General features: G+C 33.7%; 2 protein-coding genes across 3 annotated transcripts in view; both read left to right on the forward strand.

Moving 5' to 3' along the window:
* Nucleotides 1-18,162, forward strand: part of IPO11 (importin 11) — a 220,119-nt gene that overhangs the window by 143,809 nt on the left and 58,148 nt on the right. The window lies entirely within an intron of this gene.
* On the forward strand, nucleotides 9,714-11,661 carry LRRC70 (leucine rich repeat containing 70). Its single transcript, XM_063086930.1, has one exon. The coding sequence runs from the start codon at nucleotides 9,730-9,732 to the stop codon at nucleotides 11,602-11,604; it is 1,875 nt and encodes a 624-aa protein (XP_062943000.1). The 5' UTR covers nucleotides 9,714-9,729; the 3' UTR covers nucleotides 11,605-11,661.

Raw genomic sequence — 18,162 nt, forward strand, 5'->3', positions numbered from 1 at the left:
GCCAGTCTCTTTGGGCCTGTTTTCTCATGTTTCAAATGGGAGACAGTGATACCAACTACCATCTGTGGATTATTATGAGGATAAATTGGGGAATGTATATATAATGCCTGTTAAAGTGTTGAGTGAATATGATCACTCAGGAAATAATTGTTACTACTAGCTATCATTTTGACCAACTGTGTGAAGGTACCAATTTATCTAGCAGGTACATATCCTTCCCTGTGGGCTTTCCCACATTCATCCAGTTTATGTGTGAGTGAAGAAAGTGGTACAAGATGTAAATAATAATTAATAGGACACATAATTTTTTTGCCAGTCTTCCTATAAGATGTTTTTCATGCACATCTCACTTGATTCTCTCAACAGTCCTATGGAAGTGGACATTATTAAACCCTTTTAACATGGGTAATCAAGACTAATAAAGGCTAATTACCCACCCAAAGTCAAATACCAAACTGAGATTCAAATCTGGCTGTGTAGGGCTGGCTCATGGCTCACTTGGGAGTGTGGTGCTGATAACACCAAGGCCATGGGTTCTGATCCCTACATAGGGATGGCTGGTTTGCTCACTTGGAAGAGCGTGGTGCTGACAACACCAAGTCAAGGGTTAAGATCTCGTTACCGGTCATCTTTATAAAAACAAACAAACAGACAAACAAATCTGGCTGTGTCTTACTTTAATGTCTATTATGCCAGTCTATAAATCACCTCAAGTAATGCTATTTTATCTAATTTTCATATTCCACAGTCTGATTTTAGAATTTCTAAGTTATTTTTATTAGTCAGATCAGGTTGTATAAAGTGAGATCATATTACTAAATATTTCATTATAAAAGTATGGTATTACTTTCAGCCAACTTACTACATGAGCTTAATAAATGCTGAGTTGGTAAGACTGGATGTTTGGAAAAGTTTCAGCAAGTGAATATTGAAGGATTCAGGCTTCGTGGAAAGGTTGATACATTAATTTGGATAGGCCAGTAGGCAGAATGGGAGTAGAAAATTTAGCTTTGAGGAATTACATTTCCTTGTTATACTTTGAAAAAGACCTGATTAACAGGAAAGTTTAGAGAAAGTCTTCTAAAATCATTAAGGGGACAGAGCAGACTAAAAATTTCTGAATGCTTTAGGTGTTTTTAAGATGAAAACTGAGGAAAAGCATATATTCATTGAATTGCTATAAGATATATCACTTAAATTCCTGAAAGTTAGAATTACGGAAGACAAAGATACACCTTGAAGACTTGTTGTAGGACATGTAGAAAAGGAAAGCGACACATGGAAAGTGTAATTAGATTCTGGTCTTGTATTAGGTAAGCAATTCCTACATAGTGCCTTAAAATTAGTTTGATGCTTCCTTCTTCATACTTTTAAGAATAAACTATCTGTGAATAGGAATTTTTGCCAAGACAAAGGGGCATCATTATGTACTATCTGTTTATTTGTAGCTGACTACTACTGTAGCTGCTGCTATCACCAAAAGTGATTAGTATTCCTATCTTATTTTGTATTTACAAAATTCATAGAGGAGAAGTATGGGTTTTTTGTTTTTTGTTTGTTTGTTTTGCTCCTCACAACTTCCTAAGATTGTCACTTCTGTTTTCCCTTTTTGGACATGAGTTAACAGAAGCTTTTAGAATTTGAGACTTATCCACCTAGTAGCTTTAGGTAGAGCCTTAGATTCTGCTTTTATGATCCTAAGACCAACATTGGTTTTACTGAGACTTACTTGTTTATCTAGTGAACAGTTAAACTGGACAGTATGTCAGTTCCGTATTTCTTTTTAGTAACCCTTGACTCCAGTTTGCATGAAATTTAAAAAGGAAGAATATCCCTAATTACTTAATCTTTGTCGTAAGTAGAAGTCTGTACTTTTATTAAAAAAATAAAAATAAAAAAAAAATAAACTTCTGTGTATATCTATATTAAAACTAGTTGAATTTACTTGAATTTTGGTGCCATGTTATAGTTGTATTATAGAGTAATTTTCTCAAAGAGAGCTCAGTTGCTCTCAGTCTGTTGATCAAAGAATAAATACAAAATTTTATTCCCCAAGCAAAAATTGAGAAAGATGGTAGTTCTTAATGTTTGGTATTTTTAAAGAAGCACATCTCTATCTGCAACAGAATAATTTGTATGGCACTGTTATTGGAATAATGTTTAGATTTAATGAATATTATCTATGAAAGTGGAGTCTAAATTACATGGTCAAGAAAAAAATTAGGAGGGATAAATGTAAGAATAGAAAGAGTAAGTTAATGGATAGGAGTAGGAACTTAATTTGTGTCCACTAGGGTGTATAGTATGTAGAGGAGAATGGAGTAGATATCTGGGGATGGGGCAGTGCCTGTGGATGATAATGCTTGATTATTATGGCTCCTTGTAACCTTCTTATCTCTGCTCAACTTCCTAAGCCCTTTTGTTCAAGCCTAACTTGTCTTCTATCATCTCTCACCATGTTTCTGATTCTACTCTTTCTTTCATATGGCCTATCGTCTCTTCTCCATTCTTAATCCAGTCCATTCATGAGAACCCACCGTGGATACCACTTCTTCTGTAAATGTTTCCTGAGTAGTGCTCTGGCCTAGTGGCCTCTTCAAATCTCCTGTAAAATTGTCTATCAATGGATGCTAATTTCTAAATATCTGTTCAGTGCTATGTTGATTAGATTGCGTTTATGTATATATGCCATTCTGGGAAAAGGAAGTAAAATATGAAATACTGAGTAAGAGTCTAATAACTGAATATTAGTTTAGAATGTGCTTTAACATACTAGATCTTCCCCCTAACATTGTGGATACTTATCTGGAAGAGATGACATGGAAATGCATTGGAAGTATCATTTGTTATATACATTTATAAAATTATAATAGTGGCTTATTAGTCACAGTACACTGGTACCTTTAAGCTCTCTTGCTTTTATAATACATAATTTTATATGTTTTATTAAGGAAGTTTATCAAGCTACAGTAATAATGTATTTTAGTGCTATTAAAATGTTTTAATAATATCCTGCTTTAAAACATTTCCCCAGTGCTGATTTTATTATAAGATTAGTGTTATGACTATGACAGAGATGATACTGTTCTTCCACTTTCCTTATGAGGAAAACAAACCTCAAGATAATAAAGCAGTTGCAGAAATAGTCCTCTTGCCGTTAGGCCATGCTATTCCCTATATATTCAGGTTATTTCACATTCTTTCATAGTTACTTATAAATTTTGTAGCTGCACTTTATTTGCATATGCAAACTTACACAGTTTATAAGAAAAGTATCAAGGTGTAATGGATAACATGTAGTATTGGAAATTACAAGACCTGGTTTCTACTACTTGCTCCTCCAGTTAGATCTCTGACCTTGAAAGTCTGTGAGCCTAATGTTTTTCACTTCTGAATTCAGAATAGCTTATTTAAAGTCACATAGTTCTGTTTTCAAATTTTATTTTCTCAAGTTCTATTTAAGAAAAACTTAAGAAAAAACTCAAGGAAACATTACTTTGTATCATAAATTATATAAGATCAAAGTTTTATATATGGAAATGTTGTAAGTTCTTCTGGGTGTGTAGCTTCATCCTTATTTCTTATTTTTTACTCTTAACTTTTCTGTCTCATTTTTCTCATCTATTGAGTGGGGGTATTAATAGTATCCTACCTCATAGGGCTGCTTTGAGAATTAAAAAGAAATAATACCCAAAAAGTGTTGAGAATACTCTCTGGGCCATAGAAGCACTCAATTAATAAATTAGCCTAGATCTGGTCCAGCTGTAGCAGAAAGAGTCAATCCCATATTCTCCCTACCCTGATTTCTCTGCTCCACTAACCCTTTCTGACTGTCTATTCCTTTTTCAAGTTGGGAGTTGGTGGGATTATATATATGTGGAATTTTCCTGAACCACCAAAGTGACTATATTATGCTACATGGTAGAAATTTGTATGATCTCTGACCAGACATACATTGATGGACATGGGGTATTGGAGTGAGAAAGGGCTGCTGATGTTTCTTTTGTCTGCCAAAATAACAGTGATCAAATGATAGAGAATCTAGCAGATTCAAGCTGTATAGATGCTTGAAGGGCCAGCCATGAAAATGTTAGCAATTTGGGTCCCAAGAAGCAGTTACCATTTTCCAGTTACAAAAATTGGCATGGTTCCAGAATTATTTTTCATGCAGTGGCAAATTTGATCAACTCTTGTGTGACGTAGATGGTATTGTGTGGAGCCCTAAATGCCTCTATGAAATGTGTAGTTGAAACGTATACACCTCTGGCCAGTCATATTGGATGGTTTTTAGCACTTATTGGCTTAACTGTTAAAGTTGCCTGAGGGATTATTTAGATAAATTTTTAACTGGTGATGAACTTTCCTTCCACAACATCTCTCTGATGGATGTTCATTCAGCTTCCATTTGGATACTTTGCTAATAGTACACTCTGTTCCTTAGGGCAGCACATTTCATTATAAAGCTTCTTTGTAAGAATAGCTATTTTTTAGATAAGCATTATCCTCAAAATGCCAAGGGGCTCCCAAATCTGTGCTCTTAAGCCCATACAGTGTTGCCTATATTCAATGTATTCTTTATTCATGTCACTTTATGTGTTTCATACTGTTGTCTTTTGAGACAAGAAAATAAATAGCCAATTTTACAAGGATTACCTGTAATTATTAGAAGAGACTTACTCTATCATGTACTCACTAAATCATCTTCTAGGCTCATTGTTCCTTCTTTTCTTCTTCCTTTGTGTGTGTGTTTGTGTGTGTATAAACCTATAGGGATTATGTTAAACTGGAAATTGGTAATATAAGCGTGAAATAAGAACCACCAAAATGGAAGGGATATGCAGGAGAGGGAAATTCTAATATAGTTCAGATCTGATATTACTTAACTATCTCTGTGAGACCTAAAAGGTATGAATAGGGGCAGAGGGGAGATTAGTATTGCAAAAGTTTCACATGGAGCCGGGGAAAAGAGAAGATACTCTGATTTCTAAAGCATCTCTGTGAGCTTTTTCTAAGTTGGAACAGCCGTCCCGTTTATGTTTTAATTAAACAGCCCATCTCTTTAATATGTTCCATTTACTGTGCTTTAAAGAGTAAAACAATGCTGATTTACGAGGGCATTTCAAAAAGTTGGTGGAAAAATAAAAGATAACATGAATCTTTCCCTAAATGTTTGAAGTACCCTTATGCAAGAAAGAATTTTATCATCATGTAGCAGCTATGAGGATGGTACCTAAAATTTTCTATAGAATTATAATCTTGCTTCTTAAAATGATTTGTAAAAGGAACTGACATCAAGAAATTAAAACATTTTTGTAAAGTCAAACTAGTGGGAATGATGAACTGTTTCTTAATAGTGTCCAAGTGTCAGTGCATCATTAGAAAGCATCAGTTTGTTTTTAAAGCTCTAAAGTCACAGGCATACTTGATAACTTTTATGTTTGTGATGCATAAAGTTTATTTTTTCATTCTTATCAATAGATTTGTAGTTAAATATTTATTAGGAGACTCCTTTCTGACAGTTGAGCAAATAAAGATTTTCATATTATTTTGCCATGCTTTAGGAGCACAAAATTTGTTTCTGATTTTATTTTAAAGTATACCTTAAAAATCTTAGAAATTAGCATTTCTTGACAGTAGTGCACATGGACAATTTGTGTATGGAAATCATAACTGCTATAATATGATATTTTTATTTAGAAATTATTTCAAACATACAAAAAAAAATGCAAGAATAGTACAAAGAACGGTCATATAACCTTTACCCAGAACTAACTGTTAACTTTTGCCTCATTTGTTTTACTGTTTGTGTGCACATATGTTCTCTTTCAGATTGGTAGGTTAATAGATAGATGATTTATTTTCAGAACCATTTGTGTGTAAGTTGCATATGTCATGGACTTTTACAAAACCCTTAAAATTTCAGTCTAGGATCAAGTGTTGCATTTAGTTTTCATGTCTTTGTAGTCTCTTTTACTCTGTAATGTCTTTTCCTCAGTCTTTCTTTTGCTCTTATGACTAACATCTTTAAAGAATATAGCCCTTTTCTCTCTTTCCTCTCCCTTTGCCTCTCTGTCTCCCTTCCCCCAATCCCCCCCCCGCCAAAAAAAGAATATAATGTTCCTCAGTTGGGGTTTGTCTGATGTTTCCTTATGATTAGATTCAGATTATGCATCCCAAGTTGGAATATTGCAGAAGTGGCATTGTGTCCTTCTAGGAATGTCACATTCAGAGGCATGTGATGTCCACATGCTTCTCATAGATGATGTTAATTCTGGTTACCTGATTTCTGTACTGTATAGTTACTATATTCTTTTTCCTGCAAATGATAAACAGTCTATTGAGATATTGCTCTTCATTAAAATTTCCCCTTTAGGATTATGGGTTAAAAAAAATTTCTCTCTACATTGAGCAAAATGATAGTTTTTTAATGGTTTAGTGGATTATTTTAATTGTAAATAATATTTCAAACTTTGATTCTCTTGATTTTAGGGTTCATAAGTAACTTTTAAGGTCCATAATATCAGTAACTGCTATTATAAACCATTCTTTATATGTAAACCAATTTTGGTTGGTTTATATACTAGGGGGTCTTCAAAAAGTTCATGGAAGGATTCGTATTATCTATTAATTCCATTTTCCACTAACTTTTTGAAGTACTCTCATATAGATGATCTATATCTAAATAGATACAGATGGTATATATTTAAAAGATGTTAACAGAGCAATTGTTCTCTTATTTATGCATTCTCGTTATTTTAAGAGCAGAATGTGAATGGGAAAGAAAATAGATGTGCATTGATACCTGAAGCATGAGATTATTTGAAGACAAAGGCAGTATAAAAAAAAATGTTCAGTGATAAGAGTAAAAGAAAAGTAATTCAACAGGTCAATTGCCTGGAAAGAAATAGGGGGAAGCCCGTTTAGGGGGACTGAGTACAGTGTTCAGAAATAGTTGTAATGAAAGTTAGTAGGAATCAGAAAAGAGTTATGAGGAACTATTTTGATGTGTTATTAACAGAGCAAGATCAAAATGTCAAAATTCAGATTAGGGAGAATTACTACAAATATAAAGATCATATGAGATTTAACAAAGCATATGGGATCATATGAGATTTAAAGCTCACAAGAAAATTGTATACTATCTAAATAATATTAATTGCTTTGAAATAATAGTCAAAGCACCAGGAAATGTAGCTTCCGGTAAGTATAGTGGGAAGTTGGGAAACTCTGAGTGGCCAGTTTTGCCACTAATTAGTGATATGAATATAGCAAGTAAGACGAAGAGGTCTCTGAATTTCTTTCCCGTGTCTACCTATTTTGAGTCTTTGATTTCTGCGGTCTTCTCTAGTAGTGATTGCTTGTCTCTAAGAGCAGCAACTCCTAGATGAATTAAAAGGCTAAACCTTATTTTGCTGGATATTGGAATTTTTACTATATCAGCCTGAGGGCTACAACTATTTAGATTTAGTAGTTCTGTTGTAGTCACTTTAATTTGGTTTCCCTCAGTTTTTACAATGCGAGAAATATAAGATTAATTTTATCTTGATATTTTTCTGTAGTATGTCTTTCTAAAAATTTTACTTCTAACATCTGACTAATAATAAGTGTTTTGTCTGCTTCGGATATTTCTGGAATAAAGGACAAAATTAATTAATCCTCTGATTTTATTACCTTGTAGTTTTCCCACTTTAAATTTTATTTTTATTTCAATGGAGCCTTTCTCTGACTTTTTCCTAACTCTTTAAGTTGTATGATGCAATTGAAAAATCTGTGGGACATGCTTCATTCCACTTTGTATGTTGCTGAAAATACTAAACAAAATGGACTTGAGAAACCTAGGCCATACCTCTAATTCATGCCATTTTTGTCATTTGTTTTGTTTTTCAGTTTCTTTATGCCTAAAATAGCAATAGCAATAGTCACAAGGTCTAGTTATGAGATCATAAATCATTTTGATAAAAAAAAATTTTGCTATTCGTTATGTACCTATGATTTTTTTATAGTTATAGAAAGAGTGCTGGGTATTATATCAAATATTTAATGTAGAAATAATCCATATTATTATCTAAAGTAATTGTCCTGATGTGAAATTAAGTTGCTTTAATTTTAAAGGAGGATTATAGGATACAATTATATGTATTACTACTGATATTTTAAGATAGTATTAGGGTATTTAGTAATATTAATAAAAGTCAGAATTAGAAAGCCTAAGCAGTTGGCCTTTTGGAAAATTAATAATTAATATATAAACAATTTATATTAAACTCTTTAACCTTTTATCTTATAAAATTACATTAGATACAGATCCATTTTCTGAACGATTCAAACTAATTCAGATACATATAGGGCGAAATTCATTAAAGGGACTCTTTCACTCTCCCTGTCTTTTCTTGCAGCAGTAACTTATGTCAGTAATTTTGATATGTGACTTTAATATCATTTTATAACCCAAGGCTTTTTATAACTTAATATATTAAGATACTAATTGGTAGTACTCTACAGTTTTTATACCCCAAAATATTTTGAAAATTTAAAAAAAGCCCAGAAGATAACGTAACAACATTTCTATTCACCACTCTGAATTGTTTGTTGTCTTTCTTTTTTTTGTTTTAAAGGAATAAAGCACAAAGTTGAAGTCCCCAATATATACTCAAAACAATATAAATATTTTATGCATTTAAAAAATTCACAAAAATTATGTTATTTTATATACATCTTATTTCAACTTGCTTTTTCCACTCAATAGCTATCTGTTGATAGCTAGATGCTGTTAATAGTTAGATTCTGAATATCTAAAATTTTCAGGTGTCCTTTTAAAAAATAGTTTGTATTTTTAAATTATAAGAGATAATTAAGTGTGTGCATTGGGAAAACTCTAGCTGCATTCTGAAAAAATAAGTTACTAAGATTTCCTTACAACAATACTTTCGAAACACAGATAAAATTACTTCCTGTCTCTCAGTTTCCTGTATCCATGGCAACCTCTGTTTTACACACTCACTGTAGAGGAACCGATGTGAAGAGTGGTGTTTCCTGAACAAACTGTGACTTAAAAAAAAAAAAAAAAAAAAAAGGCAGAGGGGTGGAGGTCAACAGTGCCACAGAAAGAAATGCAGTTCAGAAACTTCGCTCTTCAGATTTAGAAAGAAAACCTTCACTTGAATCTTTGGAATGTTAATAATATGAATTTCCCATTCTTGGTAAGATTATTTATTTAAATATGAACTTTTTGATGAAGTAAAAAATAATTTAGTTTTGTGAAAAACTGTAGTTTGAAAAGTTTAATTGTTCTGTAATGAGTTTGTATTTTCATAAATCCTGATGTTATTTGATATTAGATTTTAAGTTGATAAAGGGACGTATTACATCCAAAGACTGTCATCCCAACATTATTTGTCACTTTTGTTATAATCAATTATAGTATTTTAAGTTAACTTGGCAACCATTTTATTTTTCAGTTCATTAAATTTGAATTATTTTGTCAAACAGTAGGTTAATGGCCTGGTGGTGTTAATAATTCTAGACATATTCCAAACTGTCATTGTTTTATGCTGTCACAATATTATGATTTATAGTATTTTCAATTATTGGCTGATCCTAATTAAAATAGAATACAGAAGTCATAGTATTATAAAACTTTCATTTAAAAAACTTTTTGATGATTTAAAGTTTTACCTTCTCTTTTTATAGCCAGTTCTGATATGAACAGAAAAAACCACGAACAGGGCTATGTGTGGATTACAGTTTTCTCTGCCTTGCCTACGACTATTTCTACTTGTTACGTGTTATCTTGTGTTATTATTCCATAAAGAGATACTTGGATGTTCGTCTGTTTGCCAGCTCTGCACTGGGAGACAAATTAACTGCCGTAACTTAGGCCTTTCAAGTATTCCTAAGAATTTTCCTGAAAGTACAGTTTTTCTATATCTGACTGGAAATAATATATCTCATGTAAGTGAAAGTGAATTAACAGGACTTCATTCTCTTGTAGCATTGTATTTGGATAATTCTAGTATTGTGTATGTATACCCGAAAGCCTTTGTTCAATTGAGGCATCTGTATCTTCTGTATCTAAATAATAATTTTATAAAACGCTTAGATCCTGGAATATTTAAGGGTCTTACAAACCTTCGTAATTTATATTTACAGTCTAATCAAATATCTTTTCTTCCAAGAGGAGTATTTAATGATCTAATTTCAGTTCAGCACTTAAATTTACAGAGGAATCGCCTCACTGTCCTAGGGAGTGGTACCTTTGTTGGTATGGTTGCTCTTCAGATACTTGATTTATCAAACAATAAAATTTCAAAGATATCAGACGCAGGCTTTCAACATCTTGGAAACCTTGAATGTTTGTATCTAGAAGGTAATAATTTAACAAAGGTACCATCAAATGCTTTTGAAATGCTTACAAGTCTTAAAAGACTTTCTTTGTCTTATAACCACATTGAAGCAATACAGCCCTTTGCATTTAAAGGACTTGTCAACTTGGAGTATCTCCTCCTGAAAAATTTAAGAATTAGAAATGTTACTAGGGATGGGTTTAGTGGAATTAATAATCTTAAACATTTGATCTTAAGTCATAATGATTTAGAAAATTTGAATTCTGATACATTTGGTTTGTTAAAGAATTTAATTTACCTTAAGCTAGATAGAAACAGAATAATCAGTATTGATAATGATACATTTGAAAACATGGGATCGTCTTTGAAGATCCTTAATCTGTCATTTAATAATCTTACAGACTTACATCCAAGGGTCCTTAAGCCATTGTCTTCATTGACTCATCTTCAGGCAAATTATAATCCTTGGGAATGTAACTGCAAACTTTTGGGCCTCCGAGACTGGCTAGCGTCTTCAGCCATTGCTCTAAACATCTATTGTCAGAATCCCCCATCCATGCGTGGCAGAGCATTACGTTATATTAAGTGGACTGATATTACAAATTGCCTTACATCTTCGACAAATGTATCCAGAGCTTGGGCTGTAAAATCTCTTCATATTCATCACAAGACCACTGCGTTAATGATGGCCTGGCATAAAGTAACTACAAATGAGAAACGTTTGGAAAATACTGAGACTGAGAGTGTTACTTTCTGGGAACGAATTCGTACTTCACCTTCCAGTAGATCTTTTCAAGAGAATGCCTTTGGTAATCCGTTAGAGACTTCTGCAGTATTACCTGTGCAAATACAGCTTACATCTTCTGTGAACTTGACCTTGGAAAAAAACAGTGCTCTACCAATTGATGCTGCTTCAGTGTCAGGGAAAACATCTCTAATTTGTACACAAGAAGTTGAGAAGTTGAATGAGGCTTTTGACATTTTGCTAGCTTTTTTCATCTTAGCATGTGTTCTAATCATTTTTTTGATCTACAAAATTGTTCAATTTAAACAAAAACTTAAGACACCAGAAAACTCAGGGGAAAATAGACTTGAATACTACAGCTTTTATCAGTCAGCAAGGTATAATGTAACTGCCTCAATCTGTAACACTTCCCCAAGTTCTCTAGAAAGCTCTGGTTTGGAGCAGATTCGACTTAATAAACCAATTGTTCCTGAAAATGAGGCACAGGTCATTCTTTTTGAACACTCTGCTTTATAATGCAACTAAATATTAGCTATAAGAAAACTTCAGTACCTTGGACATAATACAGCTTAAGCCCCCTTATAGAATTTTATACTTTATTTGGAAATAAAATGCATTATATGAGTTTAGCATTATTAAAATGTATGTTTTTAAGAATTTGTGAATAGTGTATTTATTCAGCAAATATTTTCTTTGATAGGTAGTGTTATATGTTAAGTAATAATAATAGCTAAGATTTCTGTGTACCAAGCACTATACTAAATACATTTCACATTTAATTCATAAATAGTCTTGTAAAGTACGAAGTTCTTCAAAAAGTTTATGGAAAGATTCATATCTTTTAATTTCATTTTTCCATGAACTTTTGAAGTCCCCTTATAGTACTATTTACATTTTGCAGGTAAGAAAACTTAGGCAGAGTGAGTTTAAGCAACTGTCCCAAATTCTCACGGCTTGTGTCACTTTTTTAGGTTTATCTGACTAGAGGTCATGCTTTTAATCCCTCTCTTTTTTGGGTGGGGGGTGTGGCTGGCTGGCAAGGGGATCTGAACCTGTGACCTTGGTGTTATAAGGCTGTACTCCAGCCACTGAGCTAACTGGCTAGCCAAGGTCACACTTTTAATATCATGCTGTATGTAATCATAATTGTGAAGAAATAGACATTCTTATTTCCAGTAGAGTTTGAAATCTGTAGAAGACACATGGTTACTGTACAATATGGTAAGTACTGTCCTTGGAGATGCTATTGGGTATAACATGTGGAGAGGAGAGATGGCTTTATGAAAAAAGTGACATCAAAACTGGATCATGAAAGATAAATAGAGATTAGCCCAAGAGATCTGAGTAACACCATGTCAGAAGGGTTAAAGAAAGAAAGAATGCTGCTTTTCAGGAATTAAAATTCAGTACAGCTGGAGTTGTGAGTGGTGGTGTGAGATTTGAAGCTAGAGAGAACTATCAGATGATGAAGGCCATTGTAATTTCATGCTTTATCCTGAGGGCAACATTGAAGGATTTTAAGAAATGGAATGATACCCTTTGGAAAATTCAGTCTTTCTGAAAGGAGCAGTAAGACTGCAAGCAGGATTAATTGTGTAGGATTCTGAATCACTAATCCAGGAGAGGGATGCTGGAGGCCTGGGCCAGGGTACTGGGGCAGAGAGGATAGATGGATGAAAAACTACTTTGGAAGTTAAATGAACAACCTTAGTGATTGGCTGAGGGGTGGTGGGTGAGGAAGAAGTCATAGATGTTAGATTTGGCTTAGGCAGTTTTGTGGTTCATTCACTGAGCTAAGGAAACAAGAGGAGTGGAGATATGGGTGGGGGCAAAATGATGAGCTCAATTTTAGATAGATTGAATTAGAAGTTCATGTCAGATCTCCAAGTGGTAATATCTAACAAGCAGAAGTTCAGGAGAGAGGTCTATCTGGTAAAGGCCAATAATTCTTAAATTTTCATCCATCCAGTATACCAGAAGTACATGATACACTCTTTACAATAACATCAAACACTTAGGCCAAGATTTTGGGAGACAGGTAAGTGGGGAAGAATAAGACCTTGTAGAAGATAAAGGAGCCCCAAGAGATGTTAGTAGCCTGTCTTGAGAATCTTTAATAGAGATGATAATTGAAGTCATGGAAGTAATGTAATGTTTTTCTCTACTAGCATAAATTTATATTTGTATAGCACTCTGCAGAATATTAGAAATATGGTAAGTGCCCATGCTCACTGATCTGTTAATAGTAACCTGAACCACAAATAAGTATTTAAAATTTTCTCTTAAGCATTATATCTTTCATGTTTGTGTCTCTCCTTCCTCTTACCACAAATTTGTATTATTTATTATTAAATGTTAATACCATCCATATGAAATTAGCCTGAAATAATCTGAGAGTGTTTAAACCAAGTGATAATCATTGAATTTATATTGTGAAGTGGAAATAATTATAAGAAGGCACTGTGTTGTCCATTATATCCTAAGACAGTGGTTCTCAAACTCAGAATCACCTGGGAGCCATTAAAACATAGTTTGCTGTCCCCTGCTTCCTCTGTCACCCCTACCAGAGTTCCTGATTCAGTAGGTCTGGAGTGGGGCCTATTGAGTTTTCAGTTTAACAAGTTTGCTGATACTGCTGGTCTGGGGATCACACAGAACCACTGCATTAAGATACTGAGAGAAAAACAGAAAGGAGCTGAGGAGTGGTTTTGAGATATATTAGAACTTGCAAAGAGAAATTAAAGAACCCCCCCATCCGAAAGAGTTTTCGAACAGTGTTCTTCTTTTCCCTGCCTAGCTTAAAGTTTTGCATTTAATTGTAATTTCAGCAGAAAATGTGAATATATTTTAAATCTATTTTTTCTTAAATTTGTTTTACTGTGGAAGAGTATGTGGTTTTTTTTCATCTTGAAAGATATTTTTAATATAGTTCTTTCTCGGTTCTTTCCAACTCCTACAACTCAAAAACAAGTAAGTTTTTTCTTTAATTACTAAAAGCACATATTCATTGGGAAACAATTCACACAATGCAGAGATATGTAAAGTAAAAGGTAAAAACTCCTCCATGCCCTTCTTCTTTACTACCTAAATCATTCCCTCTTAAAGGTGTTCAGGAGCAACATAACGGGTTATTTGAAATTTGGAAAAAAATGTATGTAACATAGTATTTATCTTCATCTTAAAACAAAATCCCCAATTCCAAAGAAGGCAATTTGGAAAATCTATCAAATTTTTTTGTGTATTTATATATAACTTCTAATTGATTTAGACTCAACTAGAAAACTTTAATTGTATTAATACCAATTTAAATATGGAGCTATCAGTGGTATTTATTAAGTGCTGATTTCAGTCTTTGTCACTGGCCACTCCATTTGAAAATGTTAGCCAGTTCACATTTCACTATACTTTGATATTTACATGTTTAAAACGTTACTTAAGGTGTAATTGAAGTGATATGCACATAGCCATTTTTTGCTATTATTTCTGTATTGTTTCACATTTTGAGCAGCCCTGTATTAAACAAAACAGCTAAGTTAAAGCCAAATAATTTTCTAAAGTAAAAGAAGCTAAGGAAGCCTCCCCTTCTTAAGATTTCTGTATTTCTCTACCATTTACTGTAAGTTCTTATTTTCCACCAGTTATTAAAGGTTCTTGATTAGAGCACTCAAGAATACACAGGCTCTAATTTAAAATGATTGAGTTGGGCTGGCTGGTTAGCTCAGTTGGTTAGTGTGGTTCTGTTAACACCAAGGTCTAGTGTTCAAGTGTTCAATTCCTGTACAGGCCAGACACCAAAAGAAAAAAAGGAAGAGAGAGAATGTGTTTTAGAAGGATAGTTTCAGTTAAAGAATTCATTTTTCCCATTAAGTGTTATAAAGGTGGTTAAACTTCAAGGGCATACCAAAAATTTTTTTCCCCTCATAATAAGTAAGTATAGAACTCAACTACCATTTACTTATAATATTATAAATTTAAAAGTATATAACTTTTAAATAAATTTGTAATTCCAGTGTGGAATTTTACAGACATCTTTCTCCCTTCTGGGATAACTGGGAAACTTATTCCCAACTGCCCCCTGTCAATGGAGTAGAGACATTTGGTGTCACATTTTGGTGACGATTTAGTGGTATGGGACAGAGACTTCAACAAGAGTTACCAGTAAATAGAAGAAAGCCACAGGTGATGGAGTGGGAGGTTGGGGTAAAGAAGCCTAAGGTGTCTCATGGTCTTCTGGAAATAAAAGGTTGCTTGTGTTTCGATAGCTGGAGGCTATGTGGTGGGGAGAGGTAAGGGTGGAGATTGGGGGAGAGTGGGGAAATTGTGTAGAACTTGTAAGTAGTGTGGGGAAACATCTACAGATTCTTTGTTCTCCCTCATCTTTTTACTCTTAGGAGAGCCTTGGACTTTCTCATACATAAAATTCCAGGGTTATTTTGTTGATCCACTCTGCTTCATGACCATCTGTGTCTTTTGAGTCAGCAACTGTCAGACAGATTTTTATTCTTTTTTTTCCTGTTGCTCTGTATATTTTATTTTTAGGAATCCTCCAAGTAGTAGTAGAATTTAGTCATATCCTCCCTGCACTGATGTTAATACCTGACAAACATTTGCCGTTATGTTACAAACAACATTTTACAAAAATTTTTGGTCGTATAAATCACGTACAGAAGTGGATATACCTGTGTAGCTACCACTCAAGTCAAGAAATAGAACATTCAAACATAACATACAAGGGGACTTCAGAAAGTTCATGAAAAAATTGAATTAAAAGATAAAAATAAAAAATATAAACTTTATTTCTCTACATAAGTTTCATCAAGTTCAAGACACTTTTGTAAACAATGGTAACAGCCATTTAGTCCATCCCTAAAGAACTAAGGGTCCTGGGAATTTAACCATGTCAATAGTCTTTTTCACATTCTTAACTAAAGAAAAATAGGTACCCTTTAAAGATTTTTAAGATTAGAAAATAAAAAGTTAAAAGGAGCCAAATCAGGACCTTAAGGTGGATGCCTCATGATTTCCCATCAAAACTGTCATAAAACTGTCCTTGTTTGATGAGAAGAACCAGCCTGGAGCATTGTGGTGAACTACTCTCTGGTGAAGCTTTAACCGGACGTTTTCCTGATAAAGTCTTGGCTAACTTTCTCCAAACACTCTCATAATAAGCAGATATTATTCTTTGGTCCTCCAGGAAATCAACGAGCAAAATGCTTTGAGTATCCCAAAAAACTGTTCCCTTGACCTTTGCTCTTGACTGGTCCACTTTTGCTTTGACTTGACCACTTCCACCTCTTGATAGCCATGGCTTTGATGGTGCTTTGTCTTCAGGATCATGCTGGTAAAGCCGTATTTCATCTCCTGTTTTATCTTTCAGTTCTCATTTAATCTTTGAAGAAATATTTCAGGATCTTGATGCTACTTGTGTAAAATTTCCATTGAGAGCCCTGCTCTTGTCTATAGCTGATCTGGGCACAACAGTTTTGGTATCCATCCAGCAGAGTTTGCTCAACTTTCATTTTTCAGTCAGAATTGTGTAAGTTGAACCAATTGAGATGTCTGTGGTGTTGGCTATTGTTTCTGCTGTTAATCATTGGTCCTCTTCAGTTAGAGCATGAATAACAATTTTCTCCTTGCAAATTGATTTGGATGGTCTGCTGCTGCAGGCTTCATCTTTAACATTGTTTCGTCCCTTCTTAAAATGAGTTATCCATTTTAAACTGCTGATTTCTGTGGGGCATTGTCCCCATAAACTTTTTGTAAAACGTCAGTAATTTCGCCATTCTTCCACCCATGCTTCACCATAAATTTGATGTTTACTCTTGCTTCAATTTTAGCAGAATTCATGTTGCTCTGATAAGGGCTCTTTTTAAAGTGATGTCTTATCTTCCTTAGTGCCTCAAACTAGATCCCATTCAGACAGTTTATAACAAGTTAGTATGAGTTCATTTTGGTGCAAACAGTTTTTGAAATTCATACGTAGTTTTTTAATAATATGCATTTCCCATGAACATTTTGAAGACCCCTCACATGTAGACATTTTTTGAGCTTCTGAATTATATAAACACCTAAGTGTTTAAGCTGTGAAGTGAAGGAGAACCAATGTAGAATTAGGACATTTTTACTCAATTATCTTACCTGCACAGCAACAAATAACAGTAAAATCTTCCATGTTTGTTTTTAGGCAGTGCAAAAATGGGACAAGAAAGCCTAGGGAAACTTTTACAAGCTTTTGAAAAATAGTTTTAATGATAGGCTTTCCTTCCAGGTCAGTTTCACATGCCCTTCCCATGTCCTGTTTAGATCTTTTTCTTCCTTGTTGTACGGATCCAACTCTTTCACTCATCTTCTGTTACTGATCTTATAAGCTAGAAAAACATATGTATGGACTTGTAATATGATGTGCTCCTTTGAGTAAGAGGAAGGAAAGTGGGGTATGTGAAACAAAACAAAAGGCTATTCTGTTTACCATTAGACTTTATGCCCATCTCCTACTGAACAGTAACTTAATTTTTTTTCTCCTGAAAAGACCTATTTCATTTCTCATTAAAATTAATATTTGTCTTTTCTGTTATTAGACTTGCCTATGAGCCCTTAGGGTGGTGGGGAGATATGAATCTGTTTTCTCAAATTGTTTACTATCTAGTTTCTTAATGATTTCGCAGTTATAGAAACAATAACAGCAAGATGATAGGCACATTTTTTTCTATATCTGTATTGTACTGTCCCTAACATGGTTTCTTTCTTTCTTTTTTTTTTTTAAATGCCCTCTACCACTAGTCAACACTTTGCTGAAGTTGGTAGACTTGTGTTGTGGCACACTTTTATTGTGGGATGCCTTGTAGCCTAAGAGAGAAATATCTTTGAAAGCAGCATGAATAAGAGGTATGTATTGTATACCTGCTGCTGGTTCAGATGTGCCTTGTTTCATTGCTTCTGACTCTTGAGGCATCATGTGATATAGTAGAGGACACAATATTTTAGTAGGAAGTTGTTTTCTTACCCTGAATAATGTGGAGACCATATATATATATATGTCTTTTTTCTTTTGTCTCCTTTTCTTCCCATGTCTGT

The sequence above is a fragment of the Cynocephalus volans genome, chromosome 2 (genome assembly GCF_027409185.1).
Source record: "Cynocephalus volans isolate mCynVol1 chromosome 2, mCynVol1.pri, whole genome shotgun sequence".
Taxonomy (NCBI): domain Eukaryota; kingdom Metazoa; phylum Chordata; class Mammalia; order Dermoptera; family Cynocephalidae; genus Cynocephalus; species Cynocephalus volans.